Source organism: Typopeltis vanoorti, chromosome 12 (assembly GCF_054136105.1).
Source record: "Typopeltis vanoorti isolate ZY-2024b chromosome 12, IOZ_Tvanoo_1.0, whole genome shotgun sequence".
Lineage (NCBI taxonomy): Eukaryota > Metazoa > Arthropoda > Arachnida > Uropygi > Thelyphonidae > Typopeltis > Typopeltis vanoorti.
This window is the reverse complement of record NC_143560.1, coordinates 15865813-15891258: the sequence shown is the minus strand read 5'-3', so window position 1 is coordinate 15891258 and position 25446 is coordinate 15865813. Positions and strand designations below refer to the sequence as shown.

The 25446-nt window shown below is 35.7% G+C and overlaps 1 protein-coding gene across 4 annotated transcripts in view; it reads right to left on the bottom strand.

Annotated features, from left to right (window-relative positions):
* LOC150100597 (solute carrier family 41 member 1-like) overlaps positions 1–25446 on the bottom strand; it is a 235405-nt gene that overhangs the window by 178605 nt on the left and 31354 nt on the right. For all 4 annotated transcript variants that reach the window (XR_016549114.1, XM_090401067.1, XM_090401066.1 and 1 more), the window contains exon 2: positions 8189–9022. Coding sequence is in view for 3 of the 4 variants with exons in the window: in XM_090401067.1 (XP_090257193.1) it covers positions 8189–8974 (786 nt within the window). In the remaining variant the exon portion in view is untranslated. The remainder of the gene's footprint in view (positions 1–8188; positions 9023–25446) is intronic.

Below are 25446 nucleotides of genomic sequence, written 5' to 3'. Positions count from 1 at the left end.
AAATTATTTTGTTAACGTATCGGATCTAATGGCGTTTTATGGAGACTGGCTTTCACAAACTTAGATATTAGCAGGTTAACCATTTTATCGTGGATGACATGGATTTTACATGCTGATATCCAAGTTATATGATGGAAAAAATTACCAGACCGTATAAATTAGCTTGACTATGAAACTGTCTTTTTTCCCACTGAAGCAACACCGAACGACTTTTACTAAGAAGAATTATACGAAATTCTATGCTCCGCTATAAAACAAAACTACAACTTTTAATGTGCTAGTGATAATTGATACCATAATGTGCAAGAATATTTTTTACATAGCTGTGTGAAGATCAGATTAGTGCAAACGTTTCGTGATAATCTTAAACAAGTTATAAATAGTCTGTGTGTACTATGTGTCAGTAGGCGATGAGGAGTTTTCGTATGCTGTCTCTTATTTGTACTCTTCTTCCGTGTTTGTCAAGAATAAAGATTCCTTAGGCCATCAGTTTTAGGTGGCGAGATTAGAAACAGGAGACTAGGGTTATACACAAAATGCATCTTTAAAAAAAAAAAGAAAGAAAGAAAGAAAGAAAAGAAAAAGATTTTAAAACTTGTGTTGTTCTGAACCTTGACAATATGCCATGTATTAATTGGGTGTGTTCTTCTGGTCGGTTTGTCTGTTTTGCGAGATGAAATACCATGGTTTCCGGAAGACAGACAAACTGCTCAGAACTAAGTTCGAACCCAGGTGGGATTCGAAACCAGATGTTCTAAATCAACGGGCATCGTCAGTGATGACTGAGCAACGGGCTCTCCGGATTTTAAAGCAATAGCAATTCAATAATACATCATAATGAGTTTATTAGTTTTCATTCACACATGTGTTTGTCTGAAAAATTGTGTAAAAAGAGAACGAAGTAAAGAAGGCATCGTTCAAGGAATCTCTCAGGACTGTACTTTTCAAGTTAGAATTATACCTTACACTTCCTTCCTGTTTACACCGTAGACCCACACCATAACCATGCCATGTAGGCTTTCTGATTTGTCCAAATAAAGTAGTTAATCCTTATTTCCATAATCACATATGTCTGTATATTGTATGTGTTCTTCTGGCCTGTATTCGTCCCTAGACGAGATTTGAACCCAGATCTTTCAAACCAAACGGCGTCGTCGAATACGCAACACCTCACCTAAATAATTAAATTTTCTATTCATGTATAGCATTCGTTTACTTTGGCTTACTTAAAAATCTAAAGATAAGAGCAACGGTGGGAGTTGAGTATAATATTAAGAAATGCTTTATATACGAAAGATTTGTTGAAATTTGTTAATATTTGTTGAAAACTTCTTTGCACACATTAGAGCTATCTGGACTTAAGTATTTTTTAATTGTTTGGCATATGAGTATCGTTTTATGGACTATAACCTTACACAGAAAATATGAAATTATATATTTGATAAAAATTAAGTGAATATTAAATCCAATATTATTTCAAAGCCGAGTATAGAAACTATAAAAGTTTCGTATGAAATTTGACCAGAGAGCTTACGGGAATACACTCGCCAGTGTTTACGAGTTACCCTAGCCGAACCTTATAGGAGACATGCCCGCTATGACAGAGTCCATACATTCGCCTCCTATTGGTCCATTTTGATAAAGTTTCACTGGTCTGAGAGTTGTTTCAAACTGGTTGGGTTTCGTCAGAGACCAGGCATAAACCTTAAGAGTTTTTGCTCTCATAGAGTTGCGTTTCCGGAAGAAAAATCCCTATACTTGCCCTGTCAAAGATCGGTTAACACAGTAACTGACAGAAGAACTTAGAAAAAGTTCGTCTGGTTGGCTCCTTGAATCGAAGCTCTAACGGTTTTTCTTCTGGCGGCCTAGCGCTATGAATGTAAACATCATTTCCAGGACCTTTCAATATAATAATAATAATAATAATAATAATAATAATAATAATAATAATAATAATAATAATAATAATAATAAATAATAATAATAATAATAATAATAATAATAATCTGTGGTGCTTACATGCTCTTAAAAGGCCCACAACCTGTCCAGATGCTTTCGTAACCATGTTTACGATAAGGTGAATAGGCTAATGCCTAAGTTTATATTTCGAGCTTAACTGCGTGTTTTCCTAGACAGTTTGCCTGTTATGCAGTATGAAAAACTCTGCTATTTCCATATGCGACTTGCTAAGTCACCTTCCATTGAAAAGTTCTGATAAAGATTCTTTGTGTCCTAGACAGGATGTAAACCCAGGACTTTCCAACTAAAGGAGTTCGTAGAAACTTGCCGAACTACAGAAATTAATTTCATGCTCCCTAATTGTATTTTTTATTAATTCTGCATGCTACACAAAATCTTATAATAGCTCTGGTCCGAGAGTAGAATTTGCTAGAAACCATTAAACTAATTTTACTCTAATTTTTTATTATCATTAGAGTTTTTTGAACTGAAATGAAGACTGTTTTCCATCTTAAAATGACACACAGTTCCCAATTTTTATTATTTATCATTTCATTTTAATTTTATTTGAAATAAGTAAATACATAAATATACATCAGTATATTTTATTTTTGAAAAAACAATGAAATAACGATTTCATTATGTTCTTTTCGCCTTAAAATGTCTAAAAGTATAACCAGAAGCTTCGTTTTAGTGTGTTTCGTTTCAGTGTGTATAGACTAATATACAGAATAAACTTTCAGGAGGAAGTAATATTGGTAATGTTAAGACAAAGAAGATGATAAGTAGCAAGCCGAAACTAAAGCTTCGAGGGAAACAAAAGATGAAACACTTTCCTATGTTAGGACAAGCAAAAGGAATAACAGAAGACCGACTGCATATTCAAACCACGTCAATCTTCAGTTTCCGGCACCCTCTTGATAAATGGTGCATTGTGAAGTTGTACTTATAGCGTATATGTACGAATTTTGCTCAGTCTTGATAATTTTCAAGGAAAAGACTGGACAAATTCTTTTACTTTCTGACCTATCGTGATGCAAGAATATCTAGAAACATACCAGTGACAGATGAAGCTTTCAAACATTTTTGATTGATTATGCGGAGTTCCTAACAGTTGCATATGAAATAGCAATTAGACGACTCTAACAGATGAGCTTGATCCTGTTTAAGTAATTAATTATACGTAATACAGAACGATTGCTTGCACTTTGTATGTTTAGTGAGAAAAATGAGAAAATGTAGTCTAGTGAACATCTACTGAGAATGTTGTAATTGAGAAAATACAAGTGCATCCATTCTGACTGATTTGAATACCGGTCTTTTGGTAAGTAATCATCTAGTGATCAATTCCTGACTTCTTGGCTAATGAGCAGGATTTCTGTAAAATAAGGCAGACGTATCAAACGAACATGCTTCTTCCATTGCTCTCCAAAATGTATGACAGTTAAATAATGCATTCTTTAAGTGACAGCTTCCTCCAGCAACTGGAAAAAGAAGAGCGAAAAATCAACCCAAGGGCATCTGAAGATGATGCAGAAATATTTAATATGTCATCAGAGAAAGCATTGATGTTTACTTCGAAACGACTAGTACTATAATCATCAGCCAAGCAAATCGGAAACGAAACTATCACAGGAAAATAAACAAGGAAAAATCGCTCACAGGTATGATAGAGAAGGTATGAGAGGTCGCACCTGTCATGCCTTCTCTTGAATTCATTCACACCTACCTACACTCATAGCCTTCTACGGCAAGCTATCCTACTTATTCTCACTTAATTAGACCGTGCAATGTTTTTGTTTACTATGCTAAAGGAAGTACTTAACACACACACACACACACACACACACACACACACACACACACACACACACACACACACACACACACACACACACACACACACACACACACACACACACACACACACGCGCACACACGCACACGCGCACACACACACTGTTGAGCTGAGTAGCATTTAGGTTGGTCATGGTAAATAGTCTCATTTACCAACATGCAGGCTGTGGTTTTGAATTCTACTGTTGGACATGGATGTTTGAGAAATTGAGTTCGTGAAGTGTTTTATAAACTGTTAAGTGGTGGGTATGAGTGAATGATATTAACATCCTCCTTAAAAAAGTTCTGATGTGGCTTAAAAAGTTAAACGTTTGATATCTATATCAGGATTATCCGTAACACATAAACGGCTAGTGTATTACAGATTTGTAACTTTTTTGTAGGATCTCACATATTGTTGACTAATGATGTGTTAGATTTGAGCATAATACAGTAACATTTTATAAATTTTATATCAGCTTGCATACTTCAGATACTAAAAGAAAATTTACACATATATTGAAATGCAAGAGAATTATTATTTGTTTGGTGCAATAATGATTAAAATATTCGCATACTGGAGTGGATTGTGACCCACTCGGTCACCAAAGCGATCAAATGTCAGATGTGCGCGTGACAGAAATTGAACCTGGAATCAGGCTTTCTCCAAATATTTACGAGGATGATCCGAAAGTTATCAACATTCTAACATGTTTTCAATATTTCATAAAATGATACAAATATTATTGAGCGAAATTTAAATCATTATATTCTATGGTCTTGATCCATTTCCCGACTAGATCCACGATCTCCAGCCCCAGTAGTTGAAGGCGAATAATCCTCGATACGAGTCAAAAACTGTTGAAGAAGTCCAATCTGAATCCTGAGCAAATGGAATGCCGCAACAACATTGGAGCCTCGTGTGTACAGGATTTGCATCGTTCCGAAGTAATCATCCGATGGTACCTGGTCTAGATGTGATATGATAAGTAAGGGCGAGCTTCTATTTCCAGCTACCTGATTTTCTTTTTCTTACGTGCGTATTACTATTCGATTTAGATTTGTCCTGTTCAATGAACACTCGCTTTTTATTGTCCCACATCGGTAGCTGCTTGGTGAAATTTTATTAATCCCATAACAGAATTTTAGTTTTCGTACAGTTGTATTGTACAGTTTGGACTAGTAATTTATATCATCCCATGTATAGGAAACGGTCTGCTTAATACAGTTGGACTTTTACTGTAGCTCAATCGATAACAACCATGCCAGTGGGTCAGGAAGACGTTGAGTGATACGAATCCCATCTGGCAAGCGAAGAATCCTTAAAAGACTTTTCACCTAAAGGTGAGTTCGCAGGTACCATACAAATATGGGGATTTTTCTACTCTGAAGTTTTTCATCCGGCAAAACAGCCAAATCTACCAGAACAGTCCACGCAATTAACAGACATTAATACCCTGGTCCACAGCTTGGTTGCTTCGGCCGTAACTTAAACAATTCAACGCAAAGCGGTTTACGTATGGAATAATGCCGAAGCTAGGAGTGGTATAAAAAGATGTAGAACATACATAAAATAATTCATTAGCATCTGTTGAATATAAAAAATATTCTTTTCTATTTTTTTTCTTTTTTAATGTCGTTCTCTATTGGGGTTAGCGATCGGTAAATAACTTTTTATCATATGCCAGGTCGAATAGCGTCCCGTTTGTTTTCAATCCATTCTTAATAATGCCTAATGAAAAAAAAAAAAAAAAAAAAACTGTTGTTCGGCCCATTTTGCGTCTTCCTTTTCTTGCGGTTTTTACAGATAGCATTGGAAAATTTTGAATTGAGAATGTCATGGAATGTGGCCAAGCTGAACTACGAAAATATACGTCATTTGATGCTGGCAATTGGTTTCCTCTTGTGAGGTTGTGCGGAGGGGCAGGCGGGTTTGAGAGACAGAGGGATTGCCTCTAAGCGTTGTAAGTTAAACATTTGATTTTCCTAAATGTCGATTTTGCTATAATTACAGTTGGCTTTGTTCTGTCGGAGTGACTCAACACCATTATTAGTTTTAGTATGGATTTATGTTTAGCCTTGATTGGTTACTTTCTTTGTTTATTGCATTGAAGATATTCTGTAGTTTCTTAGAGCTGTATGCTCTGATACAATATTATAATCATAAAGATTAAATAGTAATGTTGAAAATACGCATATTTGTCGAACATCTCCCACTTGTCGTTTATCTTTTCATCCTCAATGGGCCTTTTTGATTTCAGCAGAATTTTTTTTATTATTGTCTTTATCATGGAGATCGATGTTTAGCAGAATATAATTTTATTAGTTCAGAATGTCGATTTTTAATTTTTTTGTTTTGTCAGAAACAGTCTTCTTTTATTCTACAATGTCTTCATAGTGAGTGGTTTTAACTGGAACTGTTCTGCCTTCCAATTCATTTATTCCCATCCAAACAAAATATTTGTAATATCGATACATTAATATTTTTTTCATCTTCGAAATAAGTTGCTCCCTTATTAAAGTCATGTTAACTGAGGATGCGATTTTCTAGTGTTCAGTAACATCTTATGTAATGAGAATTTTGTTGTGGAATACTACATAACAGAAAATAGCAATATTAAAAAATTAATCGTGTGAGATGTAGATAGCTTCGCGCCCCAAAAGTGTGTAACTCATCAGTTCCAGATTTTGGAATTATGAATGGGAACATGCCAGAGAAGGTGAACATGAAAACTGCAATCATATGTTAATGGTACGGGGGGGGAAATAAAAGCAGATTTTTAAGCACATTTTGTTTTGTAAATTATGCTTCGTAATCCCAAACCCTGTTCTCTTGCATACTTGTCATTTAACTTGATCATCTGATTTATTCACAGCAATGATTTTGCAGCTAAAATATTAAAAAAAAAGCAATTTCTCTTTTTAGGAAAAAACTAATGTAACGAAACACAAAAAAACAAAGAAAATAATTACGACATGCAAACGAGACAGAGAATTATATCTTACATTAAATGATTTGTATATCATATTGGGAAAGTAAGAAAGAAAGAAAACAGGAATGACTGGGAAGAATGTGTTCAATGTATGCTTATGCACTTGGTGTTGAGGTATTCATGGAGATGCCAATACCAGTCTACTGTTATATCAGAACGAGCGTAACAGTGGAACGTTATCAAGATTAGAATTGTGCACTAACCGCCTTGATAGTGCAGACAAGGTTTGAAATGGGCCCCCTATAAAACTTGTTTCGAAATAAGGACGACTCTCTCTCTCTCTCTCTCTCTCTCACACACACACACACACACACAAAGATTTGCTCTGAAGGACAAAGATGATAAATGTCATTTAGAAGGCCAAGATAATATGAAAGGAAAACGTGCAAGATTCTTTCCAGAAAATATAGAAAGAAAGAAAGCAGATTAAGCTGTAGTGCAAAGAGTGTGTTAAAGCAAAAACGTTTTTTATTCTCCTGTATAATCATTGGCGAGATAAGAAAAACTATTTTTACAGCTTTAATCGATAGCATAATTATTTTTAGAGATTGAAATGAGAAAAATGAGCTGTCAAAAACTTGATTTCATACTCAAAGTGAAGGACATATAACATGGTATTTAAAATATCCCTGAATCACTTGAAAATCGAGTTTTTCATCACCAGTGGTATCTCTCACGGCTTGCTTTCTTTTCCAGTTAAGTATAATAGATAGCTGATGATCCAGTTACAGTTATTGCGGGATTCACTCCTTTCTAGATTTTTTTTAACCATTTAATTTGCTTCACAACATACCATTTAGGTGCAGAGGAAACAGACAATTAAGAAAGTTTTTCATGCATTCGCTTATGAATCTACAAATGATTATTCTCAAACTATAGAAAACTGAACAAAAGTAAACACTGTGGAATAAGAATTCATGGAAATGACTTGAACTTATTTGACAAGGAGCAAAGCAAATCTTTCGTTTTGTGGCAAAAAATAACGCAGTATTGGGATAACATGTTTCGTATTAAAGAAAGAATAGTCAGATTTCAAAGTGAAGAATGTTACAAGATATTATACCGAAAAAATGACACATTTCTTTGAGTTAAGAACATATTAGATTTCGAGGGTGGAAGCTGTTTGAACATATTTGTAATTTGGGGGATTAGGCATAAGACAAAACCGAGTACAAGTAGGATACTTCATTCTACAACAAAAAATGTCGAAACAAAAAATAAGGTCGTCATAAACTACATGACGGCCTTATCTACATTAGCACCTTTGAATCTTAAGAAAGTTTCAGTTTTGGGTCGTTGAATGAAGCATTTAGAGTAAACGTTTTATTCAAATGTTTGCTATGCAGTTGGACTCTTGCGTAAAAATATTAAAAACACTTTCAGTAGTCATTGTCACTTACCTGAACATGAGAAAGCAGCAAACCTGCCCCACAAGTACCAATGCCTGCAATGATAAACGGGATGAAAACTTGAGTCGCTATACTCCACGAGGTTTCTTCCTTTTGCTCTTTCTTCTCAGTCTTCACGTCACAGGCATCTTTAGTTTCCTTTGCATTTCCATCTTCATTACGACCAGAATCATCTTTGGTAGAAGTTGTTTCTGGTTTCTTTTCTTTCATTTCACAGATTCCAGAATCAATACTTCTATGATGGCCGACTTCCTTCACATAAGTAAATGAACAATTGACTTCGTTTTGGAATTTCACAGAAGGACCATTTTCAGATGCGATATGGCAATTTACTTGGGCTGTTTTGGTAATTGGCGAATCGGCTGCATCATTACCGTTTTCTATATCTGTTATACCTTCGTGAACAGAAAAACTAGTGAGACCAGGCTTTTCAATCTTGCGATCATCTGAATCAGCATCAGCTTGGTGTTCAAAAGTCAATTTGTCTTGGGATATTTCTAAAGCTTCATTACTTCCACATATACAAGCCGAATCTCGATCAGATGACTTGACAAAGTGATCTATGTCCTTCCGAAGCACTGTAATTGGATGCTGGAATGACTCCTCCTTGTTGATGAAGTTTTTGGATGTTACTGTTGTAGTATTATCTGATGAAATCGGATGTTGTGAAGGATTTTCTTCCGATAAATAACCTTCTTGTGAGACATTTTTCTCCTTATTTGATGACAAAGTAAATTCTTCATCTTCAGGAGTCGAAATATGAATCTTTGAAGTCATTACCAGTTTTGAAATAACTTCCGTAGAGAGATTTTAATGCTTAAATTCCTGAAATGAAGAAAATAAATTAAAGCAACATCTTAAAACAGATGTCTGAAGTCATATTATTCAAAAAAATTAACTTTTTTGAAATTAAAATTCTGCTAAAATAACTGAGCTTTTTCTTCTTCTAGTTTTTAGCTGGTTTAAAGAAAAACAGTTAAAAGACAAAACATTTTTTCTTAAAACTAACATAATATGGAGAACTTTTTCACCTTCAACTTACTTATGGTTTCTTTTTAATGATAGATGTAGTATTTATCGCTTAGTATCCCCGATGAATTTATAATAAAACTAAATCCCTGGACGAACTTGACAATGAAAGATATAGAAGCAATGAACACTTGTTTCATTAACAATTGTGATAGATATATGAAGAGATGGAATTACATATGGTTGAGGAAAATAATGGTTTTGTATGTACTTAACTCATTCAATAGATTTTTTAATTATATTTGTAATATCTAAATCCATTATATTCATGAGCACATTTTGACATTATGCACAAATAATATTCAGGCAGTCATACAAAAAAGTATACCAAATAATTATATTTAAAGCGCATGTAATGAAAAATGTTTAATTCTAATCAATTTTATTTCAAAATGCATTTTTTGACCAATTTTTTGAGATTCGGAAGGACACCTAGGAAAGGCGGCAACCTTAGATTAATGTTAGAGCTCGGAAATTTTAAAATTAAGGAAACATAACTCTCTAATGTGCAAAGTACAAAGAAGCCCAGATACCTTTCTTTTTTTTTTTAAATTAATTTTCATTTGTAATCCAGATTGGGTTTCTTCTGAAGAATGCGGAAAAGAGAAACATTGAAATATAGTAATAAGAACAATTTTTTTTTACAGCGATGTTTGCAATACATGGTGAGGTGCTCTTGAAATTCAAGATCCTCTCTCTCTCTCTCTCTCTCACCACGCATTACAGCTCCCTAGACCCGCAGCTATGCCACACTTAAATGTGTTCGACTTCAGAAAATTTTATCGACATAGGCCCACTCACCACTCTCTACATCCCCCAAAATTAAACATTACTGCACTCAGTCGCGAACTGACGTAGTCATATTAGGCATACGAAGAAAAGACTATCGTACACGTTGTCTCCACAATACTAGCTAAAATGCTATCTTTTTTCCTGACAAAATTGACACTTCTGATTTATTTATCTGAAACTACTGTCTGCACTCAAATAACTGATCGAGAACAGTCTTAGTGGGAGTTCTTATTTCAGACGAACAGCACTGAAGTATTCTGTTATGTATTTTACTCTCTAAAATCATTTATTACTTCATATTATAACCTATTTCATACACATTTATGTACAATCCGAGATATTTCTTCTCTCTTTCAGTAATCATTTTTTACGACAGATCACCAACAGAAAAAACATCAACAGGAGTCTGCTGATAACTTGCAAGAAGTATTGAAATATGTCTTCTACCTTTACAACACGAAGCACCAATCAATAAGTCGAATCAGTACTCCTATCATCTATTTTTGGTAGACTACCCAAACAAATATGTGCTACAACTTTCTAGCTTTTAATAGGTAGAATTCTATAATAATCCATCAATTACAATGAAAGAATATTTAGTTCTTTATCGCCCAACAATTTCAATTAGATTTCTTCTCCAACAAACACTAGGGGGAGCGTTAGTAAACAGTTTTCTTAGTTTTTGTTTTTTAATAAAGTCTACAATGAAATGTTTAATACGAGAGTATTTTAAGTGATCTCTTAAATAGGCAAAAATCTTTCCATGCTCAGAAACTTTTTCACATCTTCGATGTGGTTTTAGTCTCGTCTGCTTGTGTAATTTTTGGAAGTTAAATTTTACATTTTATGACTTTTTATAACGCAGTCGTGATTTTGGTCTCATTCAGTCTTATCCCTAATGTAAGCTGCAATCAGAGCGTAACTGCTTTCCCATGTTTAAATGTAATGTGAACAAGTAAAAACTGTTGCAGTAGTACACCATAATTTTCTTACAGTTTGTGAAAGTACAGCAATAAAATCAATAGCCACAGCTTTCAAGTTATCTTTCCCCTGAAGCGTTTGTATTTAAGTCGTAGACCAAAATAGTATTCAGAAGGGAGCCTTCTAAGAATCAGGTTGTTAGCAGAAATAAATTAAATCAGTGAGTAGAGAGGTTTTAGAAATAATTAATAAAGGAGGGAGATATATTTGGCTGATAGGAATTTATGTTTAGAAATTATATTGGTAAAACTAGTGAAGGACTGAACAATGTCCCAAAGAACTTTTATAAGGGCTTTTCAACAGATAGTGAGTTAGCCAGTCTCAGACGGTAGTATTTTCTACCAAGGAAACTCAGCTTTCCGCAAGACATTCAAACTTACAGAGGAGCAAACGCACTTTACAGACATAATACATTGTCATAATAGCCTTTGTTCAGAAGATTAATCTGAAGATTGTAGGTTTACTTCAAAGAAGAAACATTTGTAGAAGGCAGAGAGATATGATATTATATATGTCACTGATTAGGTCTATATTGGATTATGGCTGACAACTTTGTTTGGTGTAGAGTGCTCTCTATGGGTGCTAGTCGGTAGCCATGGTTGTTGGGCAACTGCTTTAAAAGTACGAGTTTCTCATATATTAAAGAGTTACACGCTAGATTTATTTTAGTTAGCAGGGATATTTATTATTTATGTAGCCTTATAATAACTTCGATGGCATTCCAAAAGAAAGATTGTCATAGATTCGATTCACCCAGCTGACCACATGAAGATTTTTCGAGTCCTTCGATTCAACTGGTTATTCGGTCGTTAGGACAGTAAATAAGCTCCTCTTGTTAAAATTCTATAAACTCAAGTATTCAACCCCACAACTCAAAAAATCGATAGTAGACGTCATACTGTAATAATACCAGTTGAGTTAAAAACATCAGAAGCGGAAGTTATTGCCCTTTTAAGTTCACAAATTCGATAGAAATGAACTCAACTACCAACGATGACGAAGAGTGAAGAGAAGCTGCCAATCATTTCTATATGTTAAGACTCAAAGGGATCCGCGATTCTCATTGAAGAATAAAATGGTATTAGAGGATTTATTATATAATTAGATACACACACATAATCTCCAAATGACACACTTTCTTTCACGGTATACAGAAAATCTATAAAATAATGCATTATCCACTAACCCACATTATGATATTATTAATCTTCCATATATTTTGGAAACAAGAAAATTAGCCAGCGCTTTGAAAAACAAAAAACAAAAAAACTCTATGTACACCTTTGATTTGGAACTCTGCACCAAGTGACTATCCGTATTCCATCCCTTCAGGAGACTAAAGAATTTCTTGCGTGTGTAAAGCTGGTCTATTATGGACAAATTCTCAGAACAGTCAATATCCCCTTCTCCTTGGAAAAACATAACAATACCTTTGCTATCACAACGACAGTCAGGCCTGGAAGACTTTTACATGGACACTACCCATAGAACCAAATAAAGAAACCACTATATCCCATTGCAAGAAGTTTAAACACCAGACATTTTCTGGAAACTGTAGATGGTCTTAAAAAGCGACATAGCTTAAATAAATAGGTCTGTGTTACACGCCTCGAGATATAAAACACGGTAATTCTTGGAAACTGGAAGGTAAGAAAAGCATTTTTTTACATATTTTAGTTTTTTACGTATTAGACCATTACCTATCACTATAATATCGACATGAAACAACATTTTATAGGGGGAAAAACTGGTCGCGTTGCTCGCTGATCGCGAAACATCTCCCACCCAAACATAAGAAAGATGTAAAAACATTACAGTTTTAAATTATGTCCCGAATGATGCGCCTGAGACAACGCAAAATATTATTCTTTCGTTCATCATTTCTATTACATCTACAACACGAGTAATAATATGTTGCTTACGCCTATATTTAACCCTATAACCGGAAACAAAAATTACTATCCCCCCCCCCCTGAAGCACGTTAATGTAAAGGAAGTAATGTAGTACAATCTGCAAGTCATTTGAGTGAAATTTAAATAAAATACTTTAAAGCAAAAACTTATTTATATCTCTGAAATTTGTGTTATGTTTCAAAACCACAGAAGCTAAAAGCAAACTTGCTTCTATTTTTTGCTTTTTGCCCTATTCATACACTAGAAAACAGAAAAAAAATGTCGCTTTACCCTTTGAACACTTCCTTTGTTACTATATCGTCTTGACCATTATATTTATGTTACTATATCGTCTTGACCATTATATTTATGTTACTATATCGTCTTGTTTTTATATTTTCTCTTATCTTTCAGAAAGGCTTCTTGGATGTCTTCAGTAGTTCAGCAATCATATTTATCTTTTATCTCCTATTATAAACCCGGAAGTATTCTGGTATAATGAAAGGAATTCAAATAAAGCAATGATAGATAAGGTTGAAATAAGGCATTTCAAGATATTTCATTCAAAAAAGGTTTTTCTGTTATTGTTAGTGTCATGTGACTATATCGCTTTTCTTGGAAGTCACTTCATTCAGTCCTGTGGATAGATTCCATCATACAGCACTGCTTCTTCCACATCCAACAAATTATCCAGATTATCTAGATTGGAGAATGATCAGAATGCATAGGAGGATTCATTAAGATATCAATAATTTAAAATATTTTCCATTTTAGATGGTTTAAAATAATTTAAAACTTTAATGTTTTAATTCATTCTTTATTGTTTAATAAAATGAATGTGTTATATTATATTATTATTACTTATCTAACGGTTAAGCTGTCACTTTTTTTCTCATCTATTCCATATTAAAATTCTTTTCTCTAAATTTCGTTTTAAACAAAAAAAAAGAAGAAGAGAATGCAGTATAAAATTTTTGTCAGAATTTAATGCCGACTGCCTAAAGGAATAATAACTACTTTAATGAAAAGCGGAACACTTCATATTAAATTAATGTAAAAATGTTGCCTCTTCATTTCAAGCATTACTAAGTTCTTGAAAGGAAGTAATTGATGAGCTCGAACACTTGATCCAATAGATAAGCTATTGGATCAAGTGTTCGAGGCTAACAAGCCACTGCAATGCTCCAGCGTTATTCTTTTCAAATTACGTGATTACAAGCATGGATATTTAAGCATGGATATATTTTACTAGTATACTAGTAAAACTACGGTATGGCGAAAAAAAAAGTACTAAACTTCGACACCCCTTCAGCACACGCGCTATGAGATATGTCGTTCGACTGCATGCACGTTAATAGAAGAGCACGTGTACGTATTTATATTTACCTAGCAATGGTATTGACGTGGGAAGAAAAGACGTTTATGGTTGACCATTATTTTCATTAATACGGAGTTGGGAGAGCAAGAAGCCCAAGCCTACTACATGTTTGTGAGCAGTTTGTTCGTCGTTTCCGTAAGCGTGACCCAAGCAATACTGTCATCATTGCCTTATTCGAGAGGTTCCGACGTGCCGAGAGTGTTCTGTCGCAATGTAAAAGGCATTCGGGGAGACCATGAACTGTTAACACAAATGAGAATCACGAGCGTGTGCTGGAGCAAGTGTTACAGCCAATGCAGAACAGCGGTAAAACATGGGAAAATACCGAGGTGGTTACTACAGAAAATCCTTAAAGAGCTGGTTGCATCCTTAAGGAGATGCTGCATGGCATTCAGGTGGGTTATGTTTAACAGCAACGGATTATTGTGCACGCGTGTTGGTTAATGACTGGTTCTCAGACGAAGCGCATTTCCATCTAAGCGGTCATGTAAACACGAACCTACAGGTTTCTTGGTTTATCGAGACCTGAATTTGTCCAAGAGAAACCTCTTCACAGCGAGAAGGTCACTGCATGGTGTGCGGTTTCCGGCTATGGCATAATTGGGCCCTACTTCATTGAAGAGGGCGGTGTAACCCTTACCTTGAATAGCGAACATTACATCTAGAATGTGATGGTTCCGTTAATCCAGGATTTGCATAGGGGGGGGGTCTAGCACAAAAACGTTCCATTTCGCGAACAGTTTTCAACAGGATGGAACCTGTCACACATCACGTGGTTCTTGAGCCTATTTATCAGAACACTTCCTCGGGAGGCTCATTTCGAGGTTCACAGAATTCTCGTACCCTTCCAGTTCTCCTGATCTCACATCGCTTGATGACTTCGTTTAGAATATGTTGATGCCTTCCACCCTGACCGGACTTCAAACCTTGATGAACTAAGGGATAATACACGATATGTCTAGCAGATGTCCTAACCCTTGTTCTCCAAGATGACAGAGCACCTTCGCATGCGCTACGAAATCTGTGTTGAAAGACATTTCGAGCACGTAATCTACCATCATTAATACTTAGTTGTGGATATACATATCATCATGTGTGAACATATATTTCTTTATTAATAAACCCGTTTACTCCAAAGATATATCGTTGAAGTTATTCAGTACTTTTTTTTTTTTGCGGCATACTGTACAATGTAGAACGTATAATTTTTCAGCACCTCATGTACGATCGATGCACAACTGGCAGTGGATCTAAAACATACCACGAAAAGTAACTCCACATCATTACAGTACCATTCAAACAGTATCTTTTAAGCAGTAAAATGATTCTTTAAACTTCTTCCATTCTTTAGAATTCTTCCATGAAGTGGCATGTCGCATCATTCAAGGCTTCACAGGATCGACTTCCGTTGGTTCTCCGTCCACATTTTCTGCCTTAGACCATGACAATGGACACTGTACGTATGGTTTTGTTAACAAAGGTCTGTGGGCTGCAGCTCTTCTATGAGAATTCATGACATGCAACTTTATATATGGGAAACAGGTAGAGAGTACTTTTATCTGACACGCCTCATTTCATCAAGGTGTCAACGATTCACTGGGATTACTTATATCTACCATATCTCAAAACAGAGAATGTTCAAAGATCTTACGATAATATGACGTAATTCGTATTGGGAGTGCATGCTCCTGTCAGTCAGTATTTTCGACCTACTGCTTAGCTGTATCAAGGGTTCAATCGTAATCTCTGGCTTTCCTTTTTTTTTTTTTTTTCCCAGCACGCTTCCAACCTTGGGCTTGGGATAGCTTAATTGTGCATTAGCCCATGTACAGTATAGATAAAAATTTCTCTCACCCGAATGACATGTGAGTAACATTCCTCGATATACATTCAATGTTTCGCATACAACCACTTCTGAATGATCAACTGATCTCCTTTATAAGCCGAAAACTTTGCATATAGCATCCATTTTTTATAGGACAGTGTGAAAAAATATCGAAAAATTTACAAACAAACAAAACAGATTACCATTGTGACAACAAATATGGTATTAGGGTTTGTATTCAGGTGTGCAGGAGGATCTAATAACTCCAAAGATTCCCATACGGCTGTTAAGCCGTGTAAGATTTCTGAACAAACAGATGAATAAATATTCTGAAATATCATATAAATACTGCATATAAAATTGAGGATGAAACTGTATTTAAGTTCATCTACTCAATTTTTGTGTAAACATAAAACTTTGAAGTTCAAAACAGTGATTTCAAAGTTTAGTTTCTAGAGCAGGATTTAAGAAGAACGTAAAAAAGTAAACAAACCAAAATAAAAAAACAGCCACCTTCGGTACTAATTCACGAGATTTACGACCTTTTCTGAATTAGAGTCACATAAAAAATAAAATAAAACAAACTTAAGGTGACTAATTTTTTACTCATCAAGTATCCGTGATAAACTTTATGAACATTCTAAGAAAAATTTAATAAAATAAAATTCACTATTCGTTTTGCAGATTAAGTGTGTGGATAAAGAATAAATGAAAGCATAATTCTAAAAGATTGATTTCAAGTAAAAGAGAAAGGACAAGGATTGGCCATATCCAAGAACATGCATGATCAAAACTGAGATGAAATAGTGTCGAATCAATATTATGCAAGCTACTGCATTTCTTATTTTCATTTGTATAATATATTTTCGCTTGATCAACCAGACTGGCCTGCTGTCAAGGATTAGTATCTGCATTCCAATCAACAGACTACGAGATCGAACCCGGCCGTGGGTATTGATGTTTGTAATTGTCTTTTAGGTAGAAGATGAATTTCATTGCCCAGTGTGGATTGGAGATCTGAAGTGGCTTGAAAAATTTCCATGTTTGGTCTCTAGGGCAGGGTTTACAGACCATAAACAAATACCAAAAATATATTTAATCTATAAAAATATAAGGAAAATCCTTTGTCCTTCTACGGCACGAAATGTACTAATCAGCTAACGCCTTTTTATTCCCGTATACGGGGAGTAGGCGAGGCCATTTAGCCCTATCTAACTTTTGGAGACTGAGTGGGCAGTTCAATCTCCACTGGTACCAATCAGAGATAGATGGCCCAAGGCTATCACTAATTAAGCGGTACTCAGTGAAGAGATTTATGTATTATTGTGTTAGGGTTAGGGACCACGCCATCTCGTGGTCCCTAACCCTAACACAATATATTTAATGTCTGAAATAATGTGGGTTCTACGGTCGATTTTCTTGAGTTTACAGGACGAAAAACCCTGTAAACTCAAGAAAGGTTTTTGCGGGAGGAAAAACCTGCTTGCCCGTGCCAGAGATCGACTAACTCGGGAACTGGTCGAAAAAAGGCTTAGAAAAATTTCCTCTAGTCGCCGACTAGACTCGAAACGAAGTCTTCCTTCGTGCGGCCAAGCGCCGTGGTTGGCAAACGCCACATCCACTGAGCTACACAGACTCTCGAAATGTACTATAGGGTTTATAAATCTTTCGTGGGCGAGAGATACATAAAAGGCCTTAACAACGAAAATTAAATATTGATATTTGTATACTTTCAAATACAAGTACAAAACAGCAAAAATATAATTAAACTATAGTTTTACAGTATAGATGGAAATAAAGTATAATTCAAAACTATTTTAAGAATTTTCTAATCTGTGTGTGTGTGTGTGCGCGCGCGCATAAAAAGGGTACAGAGCAATAGTATATGATGTCACATTCCTTTGAGATATAGGGATGTGCGACATTGTTTTACGCCATGGAAGCATGTCACAATCATCACGCATAGACATTATCAAATGTCATGGTCGTCTACTATCGAGATGACAGACGACCATGACGCTTATAATGATAATGAATGATGTCTATCGTTTCTTAACAATGAATAATCACTGTCCGCTGTCAGCAAATTTTCTTTTATTAATTATTTGCTAAATGCATAGGAACATACGATATCGTAATATATGGGAATTACTGTTAACAAACAAATCGAAAATTAGTTGTAAAAAAGTTTTCCTCTTGTTTATAAAGTACATTATACTTAACAAGAAGTTATATTCTTGTTTTAAATCGAAAATTAAGCATAATGAAATATTTGCGTTTATTTATATTGTAAATCTCTCCTTTGAAAGACTGAACCTACCTCTCCTTCCTGCAGTATGCATAAAGCTAAGGGTTAATTAGGCTGTCTGCATCTAGAATTTAGACGATGGCATCAAAATTCAACCTGCCACTATAAAGGACTACCGTAGACTCACAAAAGAGCTAGACAATAAAGGTGTACAATACCACACCTTCACCCTCGACTCCGAGAGGAGCCTGAAGGTGGTTCTCCGTGGAGTATCAGAGCACATACATACAGAAGACATACCCGCCAATCTCTGCTACCAAGCCTACCACCCATCAAGGTCAGCAGAATGACCAGAGCAGACAAAAGTCCGATGCCACTCGTCTTAGTAGAGATCCGCCAGGCATACAAAAACATATATGACCTAAAATCAATTTGTGGGCTAAAAATTAGCCCAGAACCACTAACAAAAAAGACCTCATCAGGACAGTGCCACAGGTGCCAAAAGTATGGTCATGTCCAGAGATTATGTAAAGCTGAATACAAGTGCTTAAAATGCGGTGAGAGCCACCCCACAAACACCTGCACCAAACCAAAATCCACCCCGGGTAATGTGCAAACTGCGGGGGCCCGCATCCAGCAAACTATAAAGGATATATACAACACCCAAAAAACAGATGATCTGCTCCCTCTGCTAATCTACAAAAACCAGTAGCAGTATCCCCAGCTTCTCAACCCACCAGAGGTCGACAAAACACGACACAGAACCAATTGCCGCAACCAGAAGCCCCGATCGAAGCAAACCACAAACGGCAGACGAAGACCTACGCAAATGTAGTCCGTTCAACAAAGGAACAATACCACCCAAATTTAGCAGCCGTCATCACAAACTCCCTCGCAAATATGCTGCAAGACTTCAGTAAATCTAACCTCACATCGGACTCCAAAAAAAGATTTCTACAAGAAACCCAATCCATCCTAGAGGCTCTCATAAATGCATAAAAACAAAAGCACCCCAGTACCCTACAGATCATCGCGTAGAACGCGAACGGACTTAGAAACAAGATTCTGGAACTCCAAGAATTCGCAGTGAGATACAACCCAGACATCATCCTAATAAATGAATCCCACTTAAGACCAGCAGACAACCCCAAAGTTAGAGGATACCTCCTCCACAGAAACGACAGAATAAACTACAGAGGAGGTGGCACCGCCATTTTCATAAAAAGTCACATCGATCACCACTCTGTAACCAGCCACTCAACCAGAAATCTAGAGCTCACAGGAATAGTAGTACCCACTACCTCAGCTGGGAAACTAACACTTTATGCAGCTTACAACCCTCCATCAAAGAATCTGCTATATTCAGATATGGATGCCGTCCTGGGCAATAAAGAGCAAGTCATCATTGCCGGTGACCTAAATGCGAAACACCCTGCATGGAACAGCAAAACCACCAACAGAAACGGCTACACCCTCTTCAGCTACTCCAGCAATGTCAAGTATGTCGATTGTTCCATACTACGTATGGAACAACCGACATACTTGACATTGCTATCCTACAAAATATTAAGCTATAGTATAGCCTAGACTCTTTAAACGAGCTGACATCCGATCACAATCCAATCCTGCTCCAGCTGGGAAAGCAAGAACAACTGCTGCCTCCCCCCAACTCCTTCATCTCATGGAAAAAACTACCAGAAGTACTATCGGAACACGACAAAAAGATCCTCAACAAATTGAACAATGAAGTTAGATAGGCACTTAAAGCTCACAGGAATGAAACATGGGCAGCCAAACTAGCCTCTATATCACCCGGCGAACACTCCATCTGGAACATATTAAGAAGCCTCAGCAACAAAAACAAATCTCTTCCCCCACTCAAGTCAGACAGGGGCCTAGTACACACGGACGCAGAAAAAGCTGAAGAGATAACAAAGAACCTAGAAAAACAGTGTAGCCCTACATACGACAACTTGGACATCAAGCATGTCTATAAAATCTACCTCCATTTCAGACATGCGCTAAAACTCACCGACACCTGCAACAACAAACCTGCAAACACCTCACCAGCAGAAATCTATGAAATTCTAAAGAAGCTAAAGAATTAAAAAAAAGCCCCTGGCCCAGATGGCATAACAAATAGAATAATTAAACTGCTTCCCCGAAGAGCTGTCGTACATCTCACCAACATAATCAACGCCATGTTCCGATTTAACTATTTCCCCAGCTATTGGAAAGTCGCAGATCCCAGTGCATAAACCAGGTAAAGATCCACGCCTGCCTGAAAGCTATCGACCCATCAGCCTAATCTCAAACTTAGGCAAAATTGCCGAAAAAATCATCCTCTCCAAACTCCAAGCCTCAGTAAACGAGTTAAATATCCTTCCAAAGGAACAATTTGGCTTTCGACAACATCACAGTACTACTGAACAGATTCATAGGATAATTGAGTACATCACCACCAGCTACAATTGGCACTAGCACACTGGAGCAGTTTTCCTCGGCATAGCAAAAGCTTTTGATAAGATATGGCACTTCAGATTACTACACAAACTCATCTCAGCAGGCATACCATCAAGAATCGTCCACCTAATTAAATCTCACCTCCAGGACAGACACATACAAGTCAAAATAAACGGAACAGTTTCAAGTCAGCGACGGATCTCTGCGGGAGTTCCCCAAGGTTCCCTGCTGGCACCGATCTTATTCTTGATATATATGGCAGACATCCCACACAACCCAATGTCATCCATCTTAGCACTCTATGCGGATGACACAGCAGTAGTTGCCAGATCTCTACAACCACATCTCGTTACTAAAAAACTGCAAGAAAATCTACTAAAACTAGAACAATGGTTCTCCAAATGGAGATTACAAGTGAATCCCCAAAAGAGTGTAGCGATACTTTTCACCAGAAGATTGGCAACTCCCAAGGGGGACCTTTATCTATTCAACACCAAAATCCCCGGGCAAACAGAAACAAAATATCATGGGGTAATTCTAGACAAAAGATCAACGTTCAACCCACACATCAAAGCCTTATGCGCGAAAGCATCTAAAACCATCGCACAACTTTACCTTCTAATAAATAGAAAAAGCAAGCTAAATACCAGAATCAAAGTACTCGTCTACCTGCTGACGATCCTCCCCATAATAACATATGCATCTCCAGCCTGGAGCCACACATCCAAAACCAACATCCTCAGGCTGCAGAGAGTGCAGAATAAGTGTTTGCGCATGATCATGGATGCATCCTGGTTTGTGAGAAACGTCCAACTGCATAGAGATACAAACATCCCTTACATCTACTCCTTCCTACAAACTACAGCGGAAAAATTCTTCTCAAAGATCTCTACACACCCCAACGATCTAGTTAAACAGGCAGCAAACTATGATGAAACTGACCTCTTCAAATACAAGAGCCCAAAAGCCATCCTAATTACTAGCAACAACGATTAATCTCCGTGCCCCCCCCCCCCCCAAGGGCGAGCTTACAGCTCATAAATCTTTCCTTCAATTCGTCCTCCCTATCAGACAACGGGGAATAAAAAGCATTTTGCTTCACCCTTCTGGCCAATGATGTTATGTTATGTTGTCTGCATCTAACTTGAGAGACCACACCACACTTGGAGACGAAATATTCTTCAGATTTATGACAGTTTAGGCCTCGACACTAAATCTACACTACACAAATGTCAACCAGAATGACAGCTGTAGGAATATCGATAAACAAAAGATATCAAATTAAAATTGTACAAATTTATGCCTCAATTAAAGAAGATCGCTGAGATTAAGAAGGCGAAGAATTTTATGTCAAACTAGAAGAATCTTTAAATTATCATTACTATTATTATTGTTATTGCACGGACTCCTTCTTAGAGTTCCAGGACTCATTATGGAGGCCTCAAGCTATCCACACAATTATAGTAAAGAATTTTATATGATTATCATGAATGGCTTTAACGCAAAAATAATAACCTAAATTCAATGGAGAAGTTTGGCTTGTGGAAAAGGAAATGAGAGAAGAGAAATATTGCTAGAATTTACTGAAGAGAACAGACTCATTATTATGAACTTATTCTTTAATAAGAAGAAATATCGTAAATGGACGTGATGAGGTCTCCTAACCGGTCAGACGTTTACTGAAATAGATTTTATTATAACAAATAGGAGACATATTGTAATTGATGTAACAGTTTTAAACAATTTCAATGTAAGAAGTGATCACAGGACGGCAAGATCTAAAATTAAAATGAATAAAAATGGGAAAGAAATAAATAAAGATAGAATGGAAGTAATAAACAGAATTAAAGAATATTATGAAGATCGTTACGTTGACAAAGAAAAAAAATATTACGAGAGAAGAAGGGGTGGTTGTGGCAGTTGTGAAAACGATGAACAGCGAAGGGCTTTTGGCAATTCAAGTAGAATTGTTGGAGGGAAGATAGACTGAGGGAAAGTATCAAAAATGATCAAAGATAGAAGAAAAGTATCAAAAAGCCCAGCAATATACAAAATATTTACAAGTTTTAAATAACAGAATAATGCACCAGTATACGGACACAGAGGAGCAGGAGGGTTTAGACGTAACTACACTACCATTGATCATATACATACTTTTAGGCAAATTATAGAAAAGATAAACGAATATAATAAATCTCTGTGCGTGGTTTTCGTTGACTTTGAAGAGGCATTGGCTCTATCAAAATCCCAGATATCCTAGAATTAATGTTAAGATTCCTTTGAAGCATTAAAAGGTATCTTCAAGGTGATATTCGCATCAGTTTGAAGAAGAAATCTTTTGAGGAATGTGTCCTAAGACAAATTGAAAGTTATCCAGCAAGGAATAGAAACGATTATGCTCGGCGTGACACTTGGAGACGAAATATTCTTCTATTTAATAAGATCGAGAAAACGTATACAAGATGTCATAGAATACATTATGCATTTAACATGGAAATGCGCTGTTCACATTGCAAGATATAACAAAAATGGCCTGAATTATTAACGGAATCCTATGGAGAAAACTAAAGAAGAGATCGCAAGAGAAATTGTTAGGATTGCTAGAATGCAATGGATGAGGAAATCTGAAAAGATAATGGAATAAATAAAATTGGGGGAGACTTTCAACTAGCATTGGACTTACCGAGATTAAAAAGAAGATGAAGAAAGTGGCCTTGACATAAAGAATGTTACAGATTATTTACTGACAAAAAAAGGTCATAAATTTACCTGCTACTTTTAGATCCACAGGTCGAATTAAAATCTTCAGGTGTTGACGGTTTGTAGGTAAATTCAACACAAATATATATACAATTATTATTATTATTTCCATTGGGGAAATGCTTTAAAACTAGATGCCACCGAATCAGAAGAAATCAATAATGTGTAAATAAAGCCGTCATGATATTTATTGTATTGTACTTATGCGTAATAAATCTCCCATTGTAGGTATGTTACCATCCTCAGAAATGTCAACTAACAAATCAATTTTCGATTGAAACCTTTCTCTGATAATTGTTTATTTATTTTATTTCTTTACCTCATTCTGATTTCGGACTCCAATTCTGTTTCCTTGACACTTTTAATCTTCTTTTTATATAGCAGGAAGTGGAAACAAAATCCATGTTTGTCATTATGTTGTCAACTGTTCATCTGAACGTTTATATGATTCATGACTTTAAATATAGGCCAACGGAACATTTCTGGCATGCCATGATAACAATCACACACATATATTATTTTCAAACATTGCTCAAAGCCATATTTTTATTAACATTTCTCATGACTAAAATGGTGTGCGCGTGTGTATGGTACGTAATTTGTAGTGTCATTTATTTATAGGTGTACCTTGAACGAAAATCACTTTCACAGATCAGCTCAAAACAAAAGGTTTCAACTAATAATAAAGAAAAACACGATCAAAAGCACAAATACTGCTGACAGTCTGAATGAGTCACGTTTTCGAGATGTAGGCTGTTGGCAATATTGTTACATTGTGGTTCTGTGATAGCTTGAATATTCTAGTTCTAGTTACGTAAACATTGACACCATTTTTACAGAAAGGGAAAAAAAAATGAAACTTTATCGGAAAGTAGAACAATTCATAGCACGATCTTCCGAGAAATTACTTTATTCAGCACGCGTGAAAAATTCCACAAAATGGACAAATTTCGACCTTTCTTAAAAATAAAAGATATTTTATTTATGGGAAAGTAGAACGATTCAAAACACGATCTTCAAACAAATTACTTTAATCAGCACGCATGAAAAAATTCCACACAATGCACAAATTTCGCCCTCTGTACTTATTTATCTAAACCGACAGTCAAGTTCTATTAGAAATATGCATGTCCATTCACAAATTATTCATATAATGTAAATAAATACAATTTACTGGGAATGGAAAGCATACTCTGTTATACTCCAATTCTGTGTTAGTGCAGCAAATAATAAGAGCCCCAAAATTCTTGTAAAGTTATTTTAGTTTTTTTTAAAAGAAATTTTAAGAAGTTAAAGATACTCGTATAGCTGAAGTATTAGAAATATAACAATGCAAATACTGTATATCTCCAAGTTTTTATAAGTGATCGTACAAATAAAGACATGGCGTGAATACTATTTAATAACACAAGATGTATATGCATATTTTTTTATAAAGCTATAAGTTAATCCATTTATAGGTACTGTTTAACATTCTTTGATAACAATTGACAAATGAGCAATATAAAACTTATATTCCGTATTACGACATTGATTCGAGTTTAGAACTTGAATAAAAAAAAACTTAAAAAACTACATAAACTTAATAAAATAAAGTTTGATTTATTTGTATTATAATTGTAAAACGAAAATAAAATATAAACTTACAGTGCGGCTATGAAAAAAGCACTTTTTTAAAGTTGAGCATCAGTTAACATTCATCTATAGTAAACACGATTTGTGATCATCAAACGTCAGGAACTAAAAGTCACTATTTCGATTCTGATGAAGTCTGAAATAAGCGAGACAAACTCCGATTGTCACGGAGTAGTTTCCTCTGTTCAGTAATGAAAAACTAGAAAGCCATGCATTACAGTCATTTCTTTTCCAGTTACGGTACA